We start from the raw sequence: 21,780 nt of genomic DNA on the forward strand, positions 1-21,780 counted from the left end.
ACCGTGAGCTCAGCTGCTGCCCACACCGACCCAGCAACCTTGCTTTCCAGGGGGCTTGTCCTTGGCGGCTGAGCCTGAAGCCGCATGGTGCTTTCCCAACAAATCCTCAGGGAGGATGAGGGCATGGGAGAAGAAATGCACACTGGGTTGGACAGCCACTGTTCCCCTTGGCTTGCCTCAACTGAGGAGCCTTGGCTTGCTCTTTAAAAAAACACAGCACAGGCCCGGTGCTGTGGCCTAGCGGCTAAAGTCCTCCCCTTGAACGTTCCTGGATCCCATATGAGCACCAGCTCTAATCCTGGCGGCTCCACTTCCCATCCAGCTCCCTGCTTGTGGCCTGGGAAAGCAGTCGAGGATGATCCAAGGCCTTGGGACCCTGCACCCATGTGGGAGATCTGGAGGAGGTTCCTGGCTCCTGGCTTTGGACTGGCGCTGCGCCGGCCGTTGTGGTCACTTGGGGAGTGAATCATCAGACGGAAGCTCTTCCTCTCTGTCTCTCCTCCTCTGTGTATATCTGACTTTGCAATAAAAATAAATAAATCTTAAAAAAAAAAAATAAAACAACATAGCATGCACAGTGCAAGGACGGCCTCCAGGCAGGGCCCTGGACGCTCAGGGCGCACTCGGGATGCTGTGCGCGTGGGAGTCTGGTGGAATCTCCGAGTATGCCAGGTTCTCCAAGGGGGACAACTGCCAAGGCGCTCAGCACCAGCATGCTGGTGGCTGCTGTCGTCAGGAGTCCCTACTCTGGGCCAGCTGGAACTCAGTGGAAATGGCAGGAGAGGACAGCATCTCGCGCATGCAAGGTGCATGAACACAGTAGTGAGCTCTGCTATGTGGTGACCCTGGCTAATGCCAGCCCGCCCACGCTCAGCCAGCAGCACTACAGGGAGCAAGCAGGTGGAGGAGCCTGGCAGGCCCTCGGCTGTCCTGTTAGTGAGGAGACCTCTGCTCACCAGGAACTTCAGAGCACCAGGTCATTTGCTCTTGTTTGTTTTGATGCAGAAACGGTAGGACTCCACGTTAGCTCCTGAATGACAGGTCTAAAAAACACCCCCGTGGTTCCAGTGACGTGGCTGTTGGCCTTGGAGCAGGAACAGGGGTCGCTTGGGGACCTAGCCTGGCCGGCGGCTGAGCAGGTGCCCAAGACAGGCGGCGGATCCGTGAGTCCCTGTCACACCCCATCTCAGCTCCCTCTCCCGTGTTCCCACCAGTTTCCACTGTCACCCCCCTTTGGAACATGACAATCCCCGTGGCCCAGATTACAGTGACAAGTCGACAATAGGTTTTTTGGCTGCCAGAGGGAGTTCCCACCTCCCAGCTCCGGTCTTGCCATTCCCAACACTCCTAACACGGAGCACCACTGGCTCCCTGGCCTCCAAGCACAGAAGCCGAACCTTCCCCTTACCTCCGGAAGCCAGAGCCCATGCCGGCCTCCTGCCCCTTCCAGGGGCTCTCTCGGCTACCTGGACTCAGCCCCACTCTTACCTGCTTTTCCTACCAGTTCCAGCCGGGAAACAGCGCAGGGCACAGCACATTTAGCACTCATCTGTTCTCTCTCCATCAGTTAACCTGGAACCCACCCAACTCCTTCCCTGTGCAGACTCCCACTCAGCCGCAGCCTTCATCCCTGTGTACTGGGAGGGTACTTCTGTGCCCATGCATGCTCCACACAGCAGCAGCCCCGGCCTCCTCCATCCCTACCCTCATCCTTGCACAATGGGAGCATCACTGAACCCAGGGTATGGGGACACAGCATTTTCTGTGATGGGATGCCAGGACTTTACCCAACCCTGTTCCGGACCGAATCTCCACCTAGCACTCTGCACAGCAACCCCTTTCTGGTAATTTCCGGTCTCACAGCAATCCTCCCCCATTCCCAGTGACTTCCTGGTTTCTTCCCAGCTTTTCCACTGGAGCACCTTAGGGACAGGGAGGAACCCCGGGCCCCTGCTTTATCTCAGAGCAAACAGGGTCCAGCACAGCCATTGTGAAGATGTGAGATAAAGCACCAGGTGGGGGGACTGACCAGCACTACTACTACTTTTTTTGCAAGGCCAACTGTTTTATTGTTAGAAGACAGCACTTGTGACGTGCTCTGTTGAGGAGGTTATGGTGTGGGGGCGTGTGTTTACAATCAGTACTTCCCAGCTCTGGAAGCACCCTGGGGCCCAGCAAGCAGGATTAAACTCACCAAGAACATGAGTGAAGGTGTGGGCCCGAAGGCCTGAGAGAGGAACCTCCCTCCTCTTGGAATCACCAACCAAAAATGTGACCCAGGGCAAGTCCACGGGCTTCGGACCTGGGTGGAACCGCGGCAGTTCCCTCCCCAGGAGGCCATCGCTTAGCAGAGGGTACAGGCAGTAGGTGTGGAAGGCAATACTTAGCCTCTTGGCCTGCACTGCCCCCTTGTGGCATGCTGTGTCATGGCAGCTGGACAGGTACAGAAAAGAGTCCTTTGTATTCCCTGGCTTAGCTGGTCTGCACTGGGCTTGGTCTGTGCTTGCGCAGCCTTTCCTCCAGTCTGAGTCTGGAGAGCCCCATGTTACCTTGGACAAACCAAAACTGCTGAGCAAGGGCATCTGGGGGCAGCTGGGGGCAGCTGGGGGCTGCCATGAGTCATCTACTTATAACCTGTCCTACTCTAGCTGCTTCCAACCCCTCCCCAGGGGCTCTCTGCCCAGGAGATCTGTGATGGACAGGCCTTCTCACAGAGCCCCTCAGGCCTGTACCGGGCAGCCTGGGATCTCCTCTGAAGCCTCCTAACTCCAGGCAAGATGTCTCCTGCTTTCCACAAATAATTCTCGCAAAACAAACTACTCACCTGGATGGAGTAAAGACACTGACGCTGCTACTGAAGCTGGAGTCATACGAGCCATCCGCACCTGCTGGAGAGGAAAACGAAGGAGACATGAAAGGCTGCCAGGCCTTGTGGATGAGCAAGGTCCCGGATGCATGAACAAAGCCGTTCCTCTGCTGTCCCTAGCACCGAGTCAGGCTCTTGAAAAGGAACAGCAGCCTATGCAGTCCTCAGCGCTCTTGGGACGGTACACAGCCTGGCGAGTTTGCAGGTGCCAGGATCTGACAAGGACAACATCTGGGGAACACGTCTTGGGGATCAGCAGGGACTGCAGGCTCCAGGGCCATGGGGACAGAAAGTGACTTCCCAGGGGTAGGCGTCCGGCCTGGCGGCTCAGAGGACAGCACTCCCTGTCATGGCGCCTGCAGTGGGCTCCCGTTCCAGCTCCCAACACCAGCTCGCTCTGCTGTGCGCCCTGGTGGACAGCAGGTGTGACTCAAGTAGCTGGGTCCCTATCACCCACGGGGAAGACCCGGATTAGTGTTCCCAGTTCTCGTCTCAGCCTGACCCTGATCCATCTTTGTTTTTGAAAGACTTATTTATTTTTATTGGAAAGGCAGATAAACAGAGAGGAGAGACAGAGAGGAACATCTTCCGTCCGATGATTCACTCCCCAAGTGGCCGCAATGGCTGGAGCTGAGCCAATCAGAAGCCAGGAGCCTTTTCCGGGTCTCCCACATGGGTGCAGGGTTCCAAGGCTTTGGGCCGCCCTTGACTGCTTTCCCAGGCCACGAGCAGGGAGCTGGATGGGAAGTGGAGCTGCCGGAATTAGAACTGGTGCCTATATGGGATCCAAGCATGTTCAAGGCGAAGACTTTAACTGCTACGCTATCATGCTGGGCCCCAGCCTGACCCATCTTCAACTGTTGTAGGCATCTGTGGGATTGAACCAGTGGGCAGGAACCCTATCTTATGTCTTTATCTGCTTCTTAACTAACTAAATAAAAATGAAACACACATACACACGCAAACACAAACTGGGTACACAGCACTGTCAGCCAACAGAGGATGTTGGTCAAAACTAAAATGAGATACCGTTTCACTTCCGCTAGGAGTAATAATGACAAGCACTGGAGAAAGCAGCACCCTCCACTATGCAAGATGGTGCGGTTACTGGAAAAGTCTGGTCTTGTCTCCAAAGGCTAAGTACAGTGTTACCACAGACCCAGCAAGTGTGTAGACCACTTCTAGGTGTGTAGAATAAAAACATATGTTCCTGTAAAACCAGCACCTGACATTCACAGCAGTATCATTTACAAGAGCCTAAAAAAATCCAATGACCCAAATGCCCATCCCCTGACGGACAGAGGCACGCAATGTGGCATAGCCACGTGATGGAACACTACTGCGCCATAAAACCAGATGTGGTACCCACACATGCGCAGTCAGTGAGCTCTGCAGGCCTGAGCAGATTCTCCCAGCCTCGTGGACAGCACATGTGCTGAAGATCATGCCTGACGCTGGCTGAGCTATCTACTGGATCTCCAAAAAGCATTCTTTAAAAATTAAAAAATATATGTATATTTATTAGAAATGCAGAGAGATGCAGAATCTTCATTCACTGGTTCACTCCCCAAACGTCTGCAACTGATCCTGGGCAGCAGATCAAAGCCAGGAATGCACCAGCCCACCCTGGTCTCCCACGCGGGCGGCAGGGCACAGGTACTTGGGCCTTCATCTCTAGCCTCCCAGGCTGCGTTAGCAGGAAGCCGGGCTGTGGAGGCACTGGGACTGGCCCTGCGATGTGGCATGCAGGCATCCCAAGTGGAGGCTCACCCCACTGTATTACACGCCTGCTTCTCCCTGGCCAGCTTTTGCTGTGGCTGAAATTTGTGACTTGGCCTTCAAACTCACACAGCACTTTCAAATTCTAAGTTTATGGTTCCAACAGGGAGGAAACTTAAGCAAGGTGGAGTCGGACCGTGAGAGGTGCTCAGGTCACTGGGGGCATACCCCAGGGTTGCAGAACTTGCCAGAGGTACTACTGAAGGCTGGCACCGGTCCCAGTCTCTCTCTGACCCTCCTCTGCAGGTGGTCTGCCATTGCCATCTGCTATCCGCATCCCAGACAGACCGGCGAGGCTGCCGGGTCACAGACTCAAACCTCCCAAACTGAGTGACATACACCTGTTCTCTCTGGACAGCCAGCTGCCTCAGGTCCTTCTTCGCACCCTGCAAATATAAATGGGAGCAGCATGTGGCTTCTGCACCTTGCCTTTCCCGCTCTGTGCATCTTCCAGCAGCCTCAGTCCAGGGGTGGGGCTGCAGACAGAGGAGCTCTCCACTGCCACCTGTCCCTTCCTGGCCCAGAGGTCCCAAGGGGGATGGGACAAGGTTCAGTGGGGACAGTGGCCTGAGCCCTAGGCTGAGGTTCGAACACCTGGGTGGGGTGTGGTGTCTGCTGCACCAAGGCCCAGGGAAAGGTGAGAACGCCAGACATGTGACGACAGACTGAGGCAGGGTCTGGGATGCCAAATCCCAGGAGCCACTTTCCCTCTTCCCTTCTGGAAACGCACACATCAATGGATTAAATGGTATTGACGCCGGGTATGCGCCTCCTAAACTCGCTCTTCCATTGCTCCCACACTTCCTTCTGCACGGGGTCCCGAGTCACCAGGTTGCCCTTTAGAAAGACTTTTAGCAATTTCCATGTTCTTGCCGTGTGAAGGGCACCCATCTCCCACAGCCTCGCCTAGGGAGGGTAGGGATGCTGCGAATGTTTGCCAGCGGGGTGAATAAACTCGGTGCCTTGCCGTTCTTGGCCTCCCAGCCGAGCTCAGCAGCCCTCGCTGCAACTTGTGCGGTGGGTGGGTGGGGGGAGCTGCAGAGCCAGGTGGTGCTTGGGCACACAGGTCAGCCAGCCTCTTGAGCCCCGGTTCCCTACTGACCAGCTGTGACCTTGAACAGGCCTCTTGGCCTTGGCCTGTACGGCAGGGGTTATGATGGAAAACCTGCACCAGTCAGTTGCTGACCATGACAATAAGCCCACATCCAGCTGCTTAAAATGATGCCCAGCACTCTGTGAGAGCCATGGCAACATCTGTACTGCAAGGAGCGCTGGCTTCCTTCTCACACCACCTTCCTCACATTCTCCTCCCAGTTTTTTTTCTTCTAAGAGGCTTGTTTGTTTGTTTGTTTATTCCCTTGTGCTGAATACCAAGGTTTTTGATGGGGAAATATCTGGGTCTTGTAAACATTTTCTGGGTACACCAGTTTTTGAAGTAAATGTCATGCATGCTATGATTTAGGGTGTGGCTTATCCTCCAAGGGTTCAAGTGCTGAAAGTGATGCGACAGGTGGTGGGCCCTTTAAGTGCAAGGTAGTCAGGTCACTGGGGGATGCTGTTCTTGGGAGGGCTTTCAGTGACTTCCCTGGAGAGTGGGTTGTTAGGGAACAACGTGGCAACTTCTCTGCCCTTTAGCTTCCTGTCTCACCACACATATCCTCGTGCACACACACCTGCTGTGCTGCTGCTGGCCACAATGTGCTGGAGCCAAGCGGTCCCAGGCTGAGCCAATCCCAGGCTGCTGGGTCTTTGGCCTCCAAGACTGTGAACTAAATCAACATCCTTTCTCTGTGTATCATCTGCAAAGGGGAAGATGGGAACATGGTTCGTCCACATTTTTCTGCATAATCTGTGCTTGTGAATTTCATGTAAGAAATTCTTACCAAAGGCTTTTGAAACCGAGTCTGATTAAGCAGCACTGGCTACTAACCTTCAGGGAATACAGGGAACAGACGACCCTGACAAAAACACCACAGGTCTAAAAAATAAACCACAAGGAAAGGAGAAGAAAATAAAAAGGGGAAGAAAAGAACAGAAGGCAAGATGATGGCGAGAAGCACAGGAACCTCCGCGCGCGCCGAGGGCAAGCACGGGCCCTGAGCGGTTCATGGACCAGCCTTTCCTGAGGTACAAGGATGGAACTGTGGCAATGTTTAGGAAAGGGGCTCCGATCTTTGGGAAATACACTCAATGACAGATGACAGATGGGGTCAGCAATTTGTGAGGTGTGCACACAGCTGCCCTGGTGCTGGGCCTTTTTCTAGCCTCCTCATAAATTCCTTTAGTGTGCTGATGATCCGTTTTACAGATGGGGACACTGAGACCGAGGTTATACAATGGATCAAAGCAGAAAGTGGGTCAGTGGTGAACCACAGACAGTGCACCCACTCCTCTCCCCTCCTGGTTCTACATTCAGGCTACACAGCAGTCTCTCTTGTTTGGGTTTTTATGGCACATTAGGATAGGGCTATAAGCCAAGAATGCAGCTAGCCTTAGAAGCTGGGGGTCTGAGGCAGCAGGCCAAGCTATCACCTATGATGCCAGTGGTTTTTTTTTTTTTCCACACTAATATCATCATTTTTCCCCTGTATCTGGGGTCAGGGGAGAAACAAAGGGAGAAGCCCCACCCAGCCTCCCACCCATCCCAGGTCCCCAGTGGGAGGCACGCTCCAAGGGTCCTGCTCAAGCAGTTTTGATAGTTCAACAGGTCTGAATTGCTGCCAATCTCGCCATTCCAGTCGCGATGAAATCTATTCAGAATCCACTGGCTGACATAGTCTCTTCATGGTTGGGGTTCTGAGATCAGCAGTTCAGTTGGAGGGGATGCACCTGTTAGAGTCCCGGCTGCTTCACTTCTGATCCAGCTCCCTGCTGATATGCCTGGGGAGGCAGTGGAGGATGGCCTAACTGCTTGGGCCCCTGTGCTCCCATGGGAGACCCTGAAGAGCCTCCAGGCTCCTTATTTCAACTCAGCACGGTCCTGGCTGTTGCAGTCACTTGGAGAATGAGCCAGGATGGAATATTTCTTGTTCTGTCTGTAACTCTGCCTTTCAAATAAGTAAATAACTAACTAAATAAATCTTAGGGAAAAACAACAAAAGAAGCTGAACTGACAAGCAAAGCGATCCGCTGAGAGAGGTCCTAGAAGGGCCAGCCCTGCTAACCAGGATTACTCCTGAATTCTAAGGTAACAGACACAGTTGTCTGAAGCCACTGCAGTCTGTGCTCACTGTAACAGCAGTGATAGGTACGGATTACACCTGCTGTGGTTTCTCCACTAAAATACACACCTCACCTGCTACTGTCTGGGCATCTCCCACCCACTGCTCAGCCCCTCCCGACAAGCACACTCTCCCAGGGACATGGCTGCCTACTTGCCAGGAACTGCCCGGTGGAGAGGCAGCCAGAGGCTGAGCAGGCGTCATGTACATAGCATGGCCTGAGTTCACCTGTTTCCTTCCTGCCCACACACCTGCTCTTCACCACTGGCTGCCCCATCTCAGTCAACGGCACCTCTGTTCTTGTACTCGACTGACTTACACTTCATGTGCAGTCACCTTCTAACGCCTGCATTCCAAAGGACCATGCCCTGGCTGGCGTCCCTGAGTCCCCGGCAGCTGGAGTGATCCTTCTGGGAAACTCATGGCACAGCCAGGGCACCTGGCACCCAAAATGAAGGCGGATTCCTCAGCAGCCTGCCCCAGGGAGCCCCTAGGCACACACTAGCTATGAAGACCATCTACAGAGAAAACATCTACGCCCACTACTGCTTCTTGAGGACAAATGCAATGTACAGAGCTCTGGGGATAGGCTGCAGGTACATGGCCTGGTTGACCTGCCCACTCTGGCAGATCGGCCAACAGGGATGCCCATCTGTCCTCCAGCATGCTCCCACTTACATCCAGCCCCAAGTCCACTGACATTCCCCCTCCAGCATGCTCCCACCTGCATCCAGTCCCAAGCCCACCGACATTCCCCCTCCAGCACGCTCCCACCTATATCCAGCCCCAAGCCCACTAATGTTTCCCCTCCAGCGCACTGCCACTTGCATCCAGTTCCAAGCCCACCGACATTTCCCCTCCAGTGTGCTCCCACCTGCGTCCAGCCCCAAGCCCACTGACGGTGTGCTCCCACCTCCCAGGGCATGGCACTCCTCTGCCCTCCTCTTCTTCTGGGGCACCCCTGCTTACTCCTCCAAGGCCACTTCTGCTTGTGGAAGTGGAAACCCAGGCAAGCTTGCAGGAGCTGGGGGAGCACCTATGCAAAGCCTTAAAAGCCCAAGAATTCATCCTTTAAAAAACTATTATGTATGCCTATGAGATTTTTATGTTGGAAAGCTCTTTTTTAGCAGCTAAGTTTTTCTACATGACAGTTTGTTTTACCAGGGTTTGTAAGATTAAGATAAAATTAGAAAATACCAAATGATCTGCAACAGGCAGTTGATTAAATAAACTGTGGCTTATCTATCTATCCTAATGAAATGAAATATTATGTAAGTATGGTACAGAAATAGAATTCAGATTACAGCAAAAAAGCAAACTATAAAATGTATCCCCAAAGTGGATGATTAGCCTGGCAGTTAAGCACTCCTCCCCTCACCCACTGCCTGGTTTCAATTCCTGGCTCCAGCTCCTACCTCCAGCTTCTTGGCAATGCAGCAGGGAAGGCTTCTGTGGTTAGGGCCTTGCCATGCCTGTGGAGGAACTAGGGACTGGGCGGTCTGGATTGTGATCCTGGCTCCGCCCCTGGCCCTGATTCAGTTCGAACCCCAACTAAGCCTCGTTGTGGGCACTGGGAGGAAACCAATAGATGGGAGCCCCTCTGCGTTATTTTTGCCTGTTGAAATGAATAACAGGGCAGGTGCTCTGGTGCAGTGGGTAAAGCTGTTGCCTGCAGTGCAGGTATCCTATACAATTTGTTGGTTCAAGTCCCAGCTGCCCTTTCTTTCTTTTTTAAAGATACATTTATTTTTACCTGGAAGGCAAATTTACAGAGAGAAAAGAAAAGATCAAGATCCACCGTCCATTGGTCACTCCCTAAATGGCCACAACAGCCAGGGCTTGGTCTGTCCAAAGCCAGGAGCCTGGTGCTTCCTCCAGGCATCCCACGTGGATACAGGAATGCAAACACGAGTCATCCTCTGCTGCTTTCCCAGGCCATAAAGAGGGAGTTGGACTGGAAGTGAGCACCTGGGACTCGAACTGGTACCCACATGAAATGCTGGTACTGCAGGTGGAAGCTTCAAGGAGTTGGCCATGGCACTAGCCTCACCACTCCACTTCTAATCCAGCTCTCTGCTAACTGCCTAGGACAGCCAGTCTTTAGGCACCTTAACCCTCGTGGGAGACCTGGCTCCAGCCTGGCCCAGCCCTAGTCATTGCAGCCATCTGGGGAGTGAGCCAGAGAATGTGGATCTCACTCTCTTTCTCAGTCTGTAACTGACTTTCAAATAAATGAAAGAAATCTTTAAACAGGGGAAAAGATGTACCTTTAAGACAAAAGAACTATTTGAATTGTCTGCTCCAAAGACTGATTTTATTCAAACAATCAATTTTTTTTTTTAAGATTTATTTTATTTTTATTACAAAGTCAGATATACTGAGAGGAGGAGAGAGAGAGAGGAAGTGGAACTACCGGGATTAGAACCAGCAGCCATACGGGATCAAGGTGAGGACCTTAGCCACTAGGCCACGCCGCCGAGCCCCTCAAACAATCAATTTTACAGTGCTGCCCAAAAGGGATGTAGTCAATGCATACTGGTTGCCACTTAGGAAAAAAAAATAGTGGCAACAACAGACAGCAGCATCAGGTGAAGAATGGGTGAACAAAACGTGGTCTCTTCATACAACGGCACAGCAGTCACAGAAAGAAATGAAGTTCTGGTATGACACGCGAGAGCCCGGGAAACAAAGGGGAGGAAATAAGTACAAAAGGACATACAGGGCCCGAGTTCACTTCTTGGAAATGTCTAGAACACACAGACTCAGAGACATAGGAGGCTGAGGCTCCTGTTCATGGTATGGAGCTGCCTTTGTCAGAGCAACTTTGTACACACACTGAAGCCACTAAACCCATACACTCCAAAAGCAGGTTTTAAATCCCACCGTCCCTTTTTTTTTTAGCAGAACAAATGAAACACAAAAGCCACTGTTTAAAAAGACTGCAGATGCACTCCGAAGTTGCCCATAACAATTTCCGAGTGAGATGATGGTGAGGACTCTCTATAAGCACACACGTTCCTCCGCAACGAGAATGAAGCACAGGGGCCGAAGGCAAGCACAAGCTTAGGGCACAAGAGGAAAACCGTCCAAATGCAGGTCTGGTCGGCCTGCATCTGTGGTGCCCACAGCCTGGTCACAGCTCTGCAGAGGATGCGGCTCAGTACCCGCACAGCCCCGACCCTGCACGAGCCCTCATTTAGAACCCATGACCCCGTGGGCCCTGCTGGCAGGAAACAAGGGAACAGCAGCCTTGCCTCTGACTGCGTTACTAAGTCTACAGCTTAGTTCTAAGTGTAGACGGTGGTCTCCGTCTTGGAAGGCCGACCGGTGACTTCGCAGCTTTACGGTGCACAGGAGGTCTGGGTGTTAGATGCGGTAGTGAGGATGCTTCTCAGGACGGGTGCCTACATCCCACACTAGAGGACCTGGGTTCAAGTCCCAGTTTCTCCACTTCCAATTCAGTTTCCTGTTAATGCTCACCCTGGGAGCAGCAGCTAACAGCTCAAATACTTGGAACTCTGTGCTCCATGTGGGAGACCTGGATGGAATTCTGGGCTCCTGGTTTTGGTCTGCCCAGGCTTGGCTGTGGCAGGCATCTGGGGAGTGAATCAGTGGATGGAACATCTTTGTTCATCTGTCTCTCTGCCTTTCAAATAAAAATAAGCATATGCATAGGCTGGCTGAGGTGACGGACTGTGTCAGGCCCTGCACTAGCAAGCACACACAAGAATCTGGTCTGGGATCACCTCAGACAAAGTTTCTTTGGGGATCTGCCTTATTGAACTGCTGGACTCAGAATTTCAACCATGAATTGAAGTGCAGGTTCCATGGTCTGACCATGGAGTGCAAGTGTCAGGGCGGAGCCTCCTCAGAGGCTCGGATGGAGCAATGGACAGCTTGTCCAGGTGCACTTGGAGCATATGGCAGTCCATCGGAGCCTGCAGAGGACACCTGGTACCACAACAGAGGATGGAGGACACAGCAAATCAATCAACTACCCGAGTCATGTGTTGGCAGTGAAAATCTGGGCAAATGGAGACTCCAAGGTGGACTACGCCAAATAAAAATAAGATTAAAAAGCTTACATGACACAATCAACACTTATAAAACAGGCTTTCTGGGCCCGGCATGGCAGCCTAGCGGTTAAAGTTCTCGCCTTGCATGCTCTAGGATCCCATATGGGCGCCAGTTCGTATCCTGGTTGCTCCACTTTCCATCCAGCTCCCTTCCCTGTCTGTGGCCTGGAAAAGCAGTGGAGGACGACCCAAAGCCTTCAGATCCTGCACCCGTATGGGAGACCCAAAGAGGCTCCTGGCTTCTGGCTTAGGATTGGGCTCATTCTGGCTGTTGCAGCTGCTTGGGGAGTGAAACAGCAGATGGAAGATCTTTCTCTCTGTATCTCCTTCTCTTTGTATATCTGCTTTTCCAATAAAAAAAAAAGTCTTACAAAAAAAAAAAAAAACAAAACCCCAAAAAACCAGGCTTTGTGTTAGATGACTTTGCCCAGATGAAGGGAGTTTAAGGCACACCAGGCTAAGATATAGCTTAGCCCAGGATTTTTTTTCTCTCTTTCTAAGATTTTATTGATCTGAAAAAATTACACAGAAAGATTTTCCCTCAGTTGGTTCACTCTCTAGATGGCTGCCATGGCCAGGGCTAGGCTAGACAGAAGTGAGGAGCTACTTCCGGGTCTCCCACATAGGTGCAGGGGACCAAGCACGTGGGTCATCTGTTGCTTTTCCAGGTGCAATAGTAGGGGAGCTGAACGGGAAGCAGGGCAGCCTACGCTTGAATTGGCACTCCCATGGGGGACTGCTAACAGCTCAAGCTGTGGCTTAATCCATCATGCCACACTGGCCCCAGCCTGGCATTTCCAACTTATGATACTGTCAGTGTATCATGAGTGAAGCCTCATCGTAAGTCAAGGAGCATTTGTACTAAAACAACTTAATCCTGCAGTACCTGTTGTTAGGTGTCTGCATGTACAACACACACACAATCTCATTTGACACAAGCACACTCCAAGCTGGGCATTATTACCAATGACCTGACTTAACAAACAAGGAATTGGAACCTTGGAAAGACCATGTGGCTCTGCCCCGAGCAGCAGAGAGGGACTGAGAGCAGGTTGCTTGGGCCCCAGAATCTTCCCTATGATGTGAGATCACCAGGGAATGACACGGAGGGTAGCAGGCTGGACACAGTCCACGCCTGAGAACTTAGAAGTAGGCAAGGGACTGTGCGTGGTGGCTTCCTCCAATGTGGTGTGGTTAAGTCGGCAGAGGGGCTGCCACAGCTGGAAGCCAGGGTCAGAGGAGGAGAGACGCCCTGGAAATCTCATCTAGGATGTGGGGCTGTGGATGCACTGGCGCAGGCTAAGTCAGGGACAGTGAGACTGAGCGAGAAGACCAGGCAGGGTGCTTCAGTCCTTGACCAGTGATGGTGCAGAGGGAGTACAGAAGGTAGGGTAAGTGGGCGGGGCTGGGATTAACCTGCCAGCTGACGCACTAACTCCCCTCTTGGCTTACCAGGCCCTTCTCACAGACTGGAGGTTAGCTACATGCTGAATGGTGCTGAGAGTGGATATGAAGGCCTCAAATTAGCAGCTACCATCACAGGGAATGATAATCAGGCAAGATTTTTGTTTGCTGAAATGCTGTTTATGAGGCAGTAAAACCTACAGTCACACTGCCTGAAGGGATCCCGATTTAGGATCATAATCCCCAAGGTTGGCAGCTGTTTGCAGAAGGCTAAGGAAAATTTCCTAAAAAGCTGAAAATTAGCTGCATTGGCCGGGAATCGAACCCGGGCCTCCCGCGTGGCAGGCGAGAATTCTACCACTGAACCACCAATGCTCCAGCTGATGGGATGCTGTTTAGTTGCTGCCACAATGACAGGGTGGAGCAGTCCTCTTTCAGAGGGCTGACTTGCTGCCACACCAGCAGAGAGGAAGCAGCAGGCACTGCCCGCTCTACTGAGCAGGAAAGAGCGCTTGTTCTGGAAAACCCGAGATATAATTCACACTGCTAACATCTCATTCAAAACTTTCCCTATGCAACTGGGTGCTTTGTAGTACACTTATAAGGTTGTGCAAGCATCAGCACTATTTATTTCCAGAACAGTTCCAAAAAGCAGCCACGCTCTGTCAGCAGTCAGTTCTAGGACTTGCTTTCCCCAGCCCAGGAAAACTTGAAGCTCCTTTCAGACTCCACCATGTAAGAGGTACCACCCTTACCTCAAGACAAAGTAAAACAGACTCATTATGGAACAAAAACATCTCATTATGGAACAAAAAACATTGTGTATCAGTTAGGTTGTATCAAATGAATAGAAATACATATGCAAACCTAAAAATATGCCAGAATTTTAATACTAACTATCCAACCCTTAGTAGGGACTGGTCTGGATACTTTATATTTTCCAAATATGAGAATCAGGAAACAGAAACAAAACAGAATAAAACAAAGCAAAAAACTCCATCTCACAAGTGCATGAGAGATCACAGGAAAAGTCCACCCCTGAGGTCCCAGTTTGTCCTCATCACACAGCTGCCCCCTGGGAAGGCTCATTCTGATCTCTAGGAGTAGCCAAAAAGTTGTCAGCTACTGCATTGGCCGGGAATCGAACCCGGGCCTCCCGCGTGGCAGGCGAGAATTCTACCACTGAACCACCAATGCTCCAGCTGTGTGCAGCTCTGCCTACAGTGGTTTTGCTGCTCTGAATCCCAGAGGTGCAGGCATAGCTGTAACTTGACACCCGAGACCAGTAGAGCAGGGAATGGTGCTCAGTTCTACCAGCTGGACCTGTGGAGCAGCCGCTGTGGCTGCACGCACTTTGACCTGACATTGTGACATTCTGCTCAGATGCTCTGAAGAGCTTTAACAACTCTGCCACCTCCCTGGTGCAGCATGTTCTGACCTGACCCTGCCACCCTAATGTCAAGCTTATTTCTGGCTAATTTTGCAAAGAGGGGCCATCACCCCAAAGCTGAGCAGTGCCCCTCAGTGAGGACACACTGGGACCCTGCAGAGATGAAGTGAGAGTCAAACTCAGGGCCCAATCAGTACACCGGGCTTCTCTTTATGATGCAGATAAACAAGAAAATCAAGCCAAGAGCCTGAAAGGACAACACAGAAGAACTCCCAACTCCCAAGTTGCAGTGAATTTTCTTAACCTTTTATCCCAGAGGAGACCATCTGGTGGGGAGCGGTTGGAGGCCGAAGGTCTGTAGGAAAGCAGTGACCCATGCAGCTGGGCCTCCTGTCAGAGTCCACAGCCTCCTACATGGCAGCTGCTACCACACCGAGAAAGATGAAGGCAGGATGCCATGGCCTTTGAGACTGTTAGAGCTTTGGTTGCCTGGCTTCCATTCCTAAGCCCACACTGACCAGCAGCCAGGGCCAGGTTGTGCAGTTGGCCTTCCCTGTGAGGGAAGGCTTTCACCAGTGAGCTGACATACACAAGCAGCTGAGGCTCGTTAGGAGAGGCCCCTGGGACAAGTTATGCAACCACTGTCTCCTTGGAGGTCCTCTGAGGAGGTGAGAGGTGGGGCATTTACTCACCAGTGGCTGATGCCTCCTGCCTCGCCAAGGAGCTATCAGGGTTGCCTTCCACTGGCCTCTGCACCCCTGGCTTCATCTCATCCGGCTCATCATCCTCGGGGGTCACCAGCTTCATCAGGCTCTGGTTGCACACGTTGGCCACCTCCTTGATGCCTGAGCCCCGAGGTAAGGAGCAGCCCAGCAGGGAAGCCCTCGGCCCGGGTCTCCATCTCCTGCCACGCTGGTACCCCAGTGGTTCCTAGTTTTTCTCCTAGGGTCCCTTCTCTTCTCGGTGGCTCTCCAAGGGGCAGATGTGTGAGCTCAGGATGTGGGGCCTGGGAGACTGCTCCAGGCCTGTCAGCACCCAGGGAAGACTGGGGCCAGCCAGCTTGCATGGCCTTGGATGTGGGGGTCTGTCTGGAGTGAAATGGACCCTAATGAAGCCCCCACTTGCACTTCAGGGTCCCTCCCACTGGGCTGCCCTGGTTTCTTCTCTCCCAGAGTAAAAGATACTTTTCTTGCGGTCGTCGTAGGCCAGGCAGGGCAGGACTGCGGTCAGGATCCCCGAGGAGTAGGGCAGCATCACCCGGCCAGCCAGCTGGATGAACTCGCGCATCCAGCACATGGCTGTCAGCTGGATCAGATCGTCTGGAAGGAGAGTGGGCAGGGACCAGGTTGTGAGCCGAGCAGCCAAGTGCTCCTTCCCAGCGACCACACATGCAGGATGGCACTCAGGGACCAAGGGAGCCCAGGGCCTCGACAGCCTCGCTGACACTCCCATGTCATGTGCTTGTCTATAGACATGGACTGGAGGGGAGTAACAGCCCAGGCCAGACTGTGACTGGCCGGAGACTACCTACCCCTTGTCTCCACAGAGTGAAGCTTATTTCCTCACCCTTGAATCTCAGCTGGCCTTTCGACCTTGGCCACTAGCACATGGTGGAAGTGGTGGGAGATCTGGCTTAAACCAAGGCTTAGAGATTCTTGCTCACTTCCGCCATTTCTCCTGGACTCCTGCTGATGCCACAGCAACGTACCTGGGGTAGCCTGCTGGGTGCTGTGACACAGGAACCAGGTGCTGAGTGACACCATCCCAGGTTACTCAGCCCTGCCAATGCTCCAGCTGATGGTAGGTGTTTGGCCACACCTGGCCCAGCCCAGCCCAGGGGAGAAGAATCACCTAGGGGACCTGCGACCAGTCAGGGACTACCGGTTTAAGCATGTGCTTTGTGATGGCCTGGTACCCAGTGCAAGCTAACAGATAACATCAACCTCCAAGCACATCAGCTCTCAGAGCTAAGGCTGAGGTTGCCTGCAAGGTTCCCTGATCTTACCCACTCCACAAGATCACTCTACCACTCTTGGGGCTCAATGTGGCACTAGCCAACACCCCCACCAAGGTCCCTCCCTCCCGACTGAAGCTGAGACAGGGAGAGATGGGGGGCTTCTGTGAGGGCGACGGGGCCTGGGCACGCTCACCCGTGGTCTGACAGTGGATCACCAGGATGTTGGCCATCTCCGCAAACTTGACACTTGAGGGGTTCTTCTTGATTTCTTTCAAGAACTCCCCGAGAACCACCTCACACCTAGAATGGAAATGGCAGGTCAGCCATGGCCAGTGGCACCTCGGCCAGTGCCCATTTCTACTGTGGGCCAGCCACCCGGGTGCAAACACACTATGCCTTTCCAGGTGTTCAGAGGCTGGGGCTGGCAGGAGGTGCTCCTGGCTCTTCCAGATTGTGTTTAGTGAGATCTGTGGAGTCTGTATGCACTTTGTATGCATTGCCCGCCCTAATACTCACATTTTCCGAATCTCTTTGCCATTGTCCCCCAGGATCTGGAAGAGTCCATCCAGGATTTCTGGCAGGTAGTCAAGTAGGTTGATGTCCGGCACTGACTCCAGAACCAGGATCTGCCGAGGTACAGCAGCCGGAGACAGAGTCACAGCAGGCCAAGACCCTGCCTCCTTCTCAGTGTCCCACAGGAGAGGGGGCTGGGCAGCAGCTGGCTCAAGGGGCAAGCGAGGCTAATCAGTCCTGAGGGAATTCAGGGGCCTGAGGAGAACTGATGGATGGGCAGAGCAGACGGCTGGACGGGGCATGGTTACTGCAAACAGCCATGTTGGCCTCCAAGAGAAAAGAGGGTGCTTTCTGAGCTCACTTTGGGGTTCATAGGACAGGTCTGGCAGTGGAGCTGGATAAATGGTTCCAGATGCTCAGATGTCATGGCCACTAGAGGAGTCACAAGGTGGCTCCCCTGCAGCCATCACTGGGTGTGCCAGGGAGCAGTGCTGAACCCAGCAGTCAACTTGCTGCCCGCAGGGAGCACGGGGCCTGGCCTTACCCAGGAGATGATGAACTGGCGCGCGTACTGGTTGTTGGAGTAGATCCTCTCCCGCAGCAAGGGGATGAAGCCCACCAGGTCAAACTTGTTGCTCTCAGTCACAATGTCCTGAAACCAAGCAAAGTGAGCTGCTGAGAATTGGGGACAGGGTCTCCCGGACTGGTTGACTTGGTGGCCCATGGCTGGCTCCATGGGGTAGACACCCATGGCAGAAAGGGATAGAGGCCGAGCCAGCCATGAGAAACCCCTGGGGATTCCATCATAACCCCCTACCAAAGGGACAAGCCAAAGAGAGAGACCGAATATAGGCCTGCCTCCAAGTCAAGGTAAACAAACAAATGCAAATTCCCTCTCCCTGGGGGTAAAAATGACCATGCCCAGCCGCGCTCCAGGAAAGGGGTGGAAGGAGATGGGGACCCTTCTCCACTCTGGTGGGAATGTTACACCGATGGCATGTTCTGCATTTTAGCTGTGCTGCTGACGTAACACTACCCGTTTATGAAAGAATCATACATCAGAGATGATTGTACTGTGTCTAAATTTACTAACGAAGAGGGAAAGGCCAAAGACGGAAGCTGCAAGCTGTAGAGACAGACAGGAAAAGCAGATTCAAGAAACAAGTGAGGACAGGGAACCTGTACCTTCAATAGGCGGTCTAGGAGCTCAGATCCACTTTTCACATTGGGGTCTGGGTCAGCAGCCAACTAGGAGGTCAAGACACAGGAGAGAACACAGAGGTCACGGTCATGGTCAAAGGTGAGACAAGAATCTGCCGCCAACCCATGGCCAAGGCCTCGGGAAGTGTGCAATATCTTAAAGGCACCTCTCTCAGTGGCCAAATGCAAGATGGCAAAACAGACTGGTGGAGGGAGCAGCTGCCCGCTGTGCCCAGTGCCTGCCTGGCCTGCTGCACCTGGCTCAGGAGGCTGCAGACGTCTCGGGTCTCTTACCCTTGGGAGGGGGCCTCTGTGAGGCTGATATTCTGGTGCCGGGGGAGGCTGTGGTGTCCACGGGGATGACAGGAGACCCTCATTGAGCTAGGAAAGGCTTGAGGGGTGTTGAGAACCTCAGAGCCCCTTCTGAACTGAGCAGGGGTTAGAGCACGCGTGAGGCAGAGGGCCACCTGGGCTTGCCACTCGCCATCTAGCACGGAGGGCAGTGCCACATGGACTTTCTGCCTCTGTGCCTTGCCTGGGTGGCAGACAGGACTTGCACAAGACGCAACATGTATAAATCCACATTAGAATGAAGAAAAATCCCAACCACGCTATTTAAAAATGATTAGACTCAAAAGACAATGCACATCTTCTAGCAAGTGGGGAAAGCCACCCGCGCACATCGAGTTCCAGAAGGTCAAGCTGTGCGAGTGCATGTGTGTCCCAAGCTTGGCCCAGCCGGAAGGGGGAGCAGTCACCTTACTGAGCCCATCAAAGAGGACGTTGAAGTGGGGCAGCACGGCACCGCGGGCCACTTTGACGATGTTGTAGAGGGCCTCGCAGGCGTAGTAGCGCAGCCTGCTGTCGGCGTCGTTGAAGCAGGTCAGCACTGGCTCGATCAGCTCCTTCAGGTAGAGCCCTGAGTCCTGGGACAGGCAGGAGGGGGACAGGCAGGCAGCTCAGAGGGGGCATACCCTGGGGGCTGCGGCCGACGCCCTTGGGGGATAGCCAGGCTCAAAACCTCTGCCTGAGTCAGCCTGCCAGGAGGGGTCAGGCCTGCATGGCATGGTCAGAGGCCCAGCCACCACTGGTGTGTCTGTCCCTTGGGAGAAAGGCCCACCTTGCCCAGAGCGATGGAGCAGGCGGCCAGGCCGATGAGGCCCCCTTTCCGGCTGTGGGGGTGCTGGGACAGGGCGAACTCTTGGGACAGGGTCTGGATGACGTGTTTGATCTGCACGGCATTGTTCTGCGCCACAGACTCTCGCACCAGCCTGTGGAGAGAGGAGAGGGGCTGTGGGATGGGTTACATCAGGTGGCCCTGCTGTGGGCCCTGTGGGAAAGCAAGGCACTATCTGGGAAGGACAAATGGGCGGCAGGACCTTCCCGCTCCAAGGCTGACTGGGAGGCGGGCAACTTCTCAGTTTCCCTTTGTACACAACAGAATGCGGCAGAGTGGCGCCACCTTGCTCTTGGGAGTCTGAGTGCATGCACCAGCAATCACAAGACATCAGAGCCAACCACCTTTCCCCACACTTGCTCAACTTGACATTCTCATGCCTGCTCAGTTTCTCTGCATCCGTGTCATTATTCCCACGGAGAGCACTGGGGGCCATACATCCCCATCAGCATCCCGTCTAGTGGGCAACTATAGCAAAATGACGCAAGTGACAACACACAAGAACATACCGCGGGGAGTGGGCATTCAGAGTGGTGGCTAAGACGTCTGAGCCCCCTTTGTGGGGTGCCTCGGTTTGAGTCCTTGCTTTGGTTCCTAAGACAGTAGGTGACGGCTCAGGTGGTTGGGTCCCTGACACTGGCGTGAGAGATCCAGACACTATTTCTGTCCCTGGCCCAGCCCCAGTTCCTGTGCACATTTGTAGAATGAACCAGCAGATGGAGGAGGTCTTCCTGCCTGTCTGATGAAAAAGGAAAAAGAGAAAGGCCATTCAACGCGCTAACTCTCCTTGGGCCTCCAGGAGGGCAGCCAGAGAGCTGCCACTGGACTCAGGGCTAGAGCGTGACCCGGCACTTCCCAGGTAACAACAGGCAGGCTGTCTCGGGCACAGGGACCAGGCTAGCGTGGCACACTTGGGGACAGGGTGTGGGAATAGTGGCTGGAGAGACTTCGGGATGAGATGAGCCAGTGATAGTTTTCCAGCCATGGAGAGATACACTCACACATCCGCTGTCCCTGGTCACCTCTGGTGGCAGTGGGGAGACACTGGATGGAGTGCTGGTCTGATGGAAGGGAACTGAGGCCAGGAACAAGACCTCCTGGAAGTGCAGCTGCAGCTGTCGGGAGGCAGACCCCGAAACATGGCTGAGGCAGTGGCTGAGAGCAGGGGGCAGGGACTCAACAGAAGAGTGGGAGTAGGAAGAGGGTGACTGAGGGCTTCTGGGGGAGCTGAACCCAGTGCACAGGTCTGCCTTGTGCAGCGGCCTAACAGGTACAGCCCGGATGGTTCTCCTGGAGCCTTCTGGCCTACTGGAAAGGATGTGCCACCAGCAGGGTGGAGGCCCAGCAAGCTGCCCAAGTTTCTGTGTGGGTGGTGATGGAGACAGCTGGGCAGACACCTCTGAAAACAGCTGGAGCACTGGTGGCTTAGTGGTAGAATTCTTGCCTGCCACATGGGAGGCCGAGGTTCGATTCTCAGCCAATGCAACACATTACTACTTTTTTTTTTTTTTTTAAACACAGCTGCCTCCTCCACATACCTTTCCAGAGCAGCCTTGACCTCAAGTGCATGAGGCCTGCAGCTGCCAAGGACACCTCTGAGTCTGGGCCCCATGCTGCCAAAAACAGCTGGGTTCTCCTGAGAAGAAGCATGACTTGGCCAGGGATGCCTGGCCCTGCAGCGTTTACCTAGGGAACATTCCCTCCAAGTAGCACTTGGCCCTGGCGGGGTTCCAATGTGGAGCAAGCAGGAAACCCAAGAACAAGCCAACAGCTTCACACAGAAGAATATCGAGGAGCCAAGAGGCAGGGAGAGAGTCATCCATCCAAGTGTGTTTTTGAGCTCATTTCTGGCTTGAGTTTGAAGGTCAGCGAGCTGCACGCAATCCCGGCCTCTGCCTCCTGCTCTGGGGCCTGAGCTCTCTGTGCCTGCAGCTGTGATGTGGCAGCCTGGGAGCCTGGCCTGATGTTCTGAGTCAGCACACAGGCCAAGGGGCCCCACAGGAGGATTAAAGGAGGTACCCTTCCAGCTGCTGACAGCTGGAGCATTGGTGGTTCAGTGGTAGAATTCTCGCCTGCCACGCGGGAGGCCCGGGTTCGATTCCCGGCCAATGCAGCAGCTGACAAATCTTATTTACTTATTATTATTATTTTTTATCCTGACAGACTGCATTTAGCTTTCTCACCACCAGAAGAATTT

At 53.5% G+C, this 21,780-nt stretch overlaps 1 protein-coding gene and 3 non-coding genes across 4 annotated transcripts in view; 1 reads left to right on the top strand and 3 right to left on the bottom strand.

Annotated features, from left to right (window-relative positions):
- VAC14 (VAC14 component of PIKFYVE complex) overlaps positions 1 to 21,780 on the bottom strand; it is a 92,145-nt gene that overhangs the window by 59,983 nt on the left and 10,382 nt on the right. Inside the window, exons 2-10 of the mRNA XM_004584011.4 lie at positions 19,527 to 19,677; positions 19,165 to 19,332; positions 18,392 to 18,454; positions 17,751 to 17,858; positions 17,210 to 17,319; positions 16,887 to 16,993; positions 15,921 to 16,055; positions 15,429 to 15,581; positions 2,825 to 2,888 (exon numbers count right to left, since the gene is read on the bottom strand). Of these exons, the coding sequence (XP_004584068.2) occupies positions 2,825 to 2,888; positions 15,429 to 15,581; positions 15,921 to 16,055; positions 16,887 to 16,993; positions 17,210 to 17,319; positions 17,751 to 17,858; positions 18,392 to 18,454; positions 19,165 to 19,332; positions 19,527 to 19,677 (1,059 nt within the window). The remainder of the gene's footprint in view (positions 1 to 2,824; positions 2,889 to 15,428; positions 15,582 to 15,920; positions 16,056 to 16,886; positions 16,994 to 17,209; positions 17,320 to 17,750; positions 17,859 to 18,391; positions 18,455 to 19,164; positions 19,333 to 19,526; positions 19,678 to 21,780) is intronic.
- On the bottom strand, positions 13,651 to 13,721 carry TRNAG-GCC (transfer RNA glycine (anticodon GCC)). The gene has a single exon. It is a non-coding gene; the product is annotated as a tRNA-Gly (tRNA).
- Positions 14,473 to 14,543, bottom strand: TRNAG-GCC (transfer RNA glycine (anticodon GCC)). The gene has a single exon. It is a non-coding gene; the product is annotated as a tRNA-Gly (tRNA).
- On the top strand, positions 21,626 to 21,696 carry TRNAG-GCC (transfer RNA glycine (anticodon GCC)). Its single transcript has one exon. It is a non-coding gene; the product is annotated as a tRNA-Gly (tRNA).

The sequence above is a fragment of the Ochotona princeps genome, chromosome 16 (assembly GCF_030435755.1).
Source record: "Ochotona princeps isolate mOchPri1 chromosome 16, mOchPri1.hap1, whole genome shotgun sequence".
NCBI classification, from domain to species: domain Eukaryota; kingdom Metazoa; phylum Chordata; class Mammalia; order Lagomorpha; family Ochotonidae; genus Ochotona; species Ochotona princeps.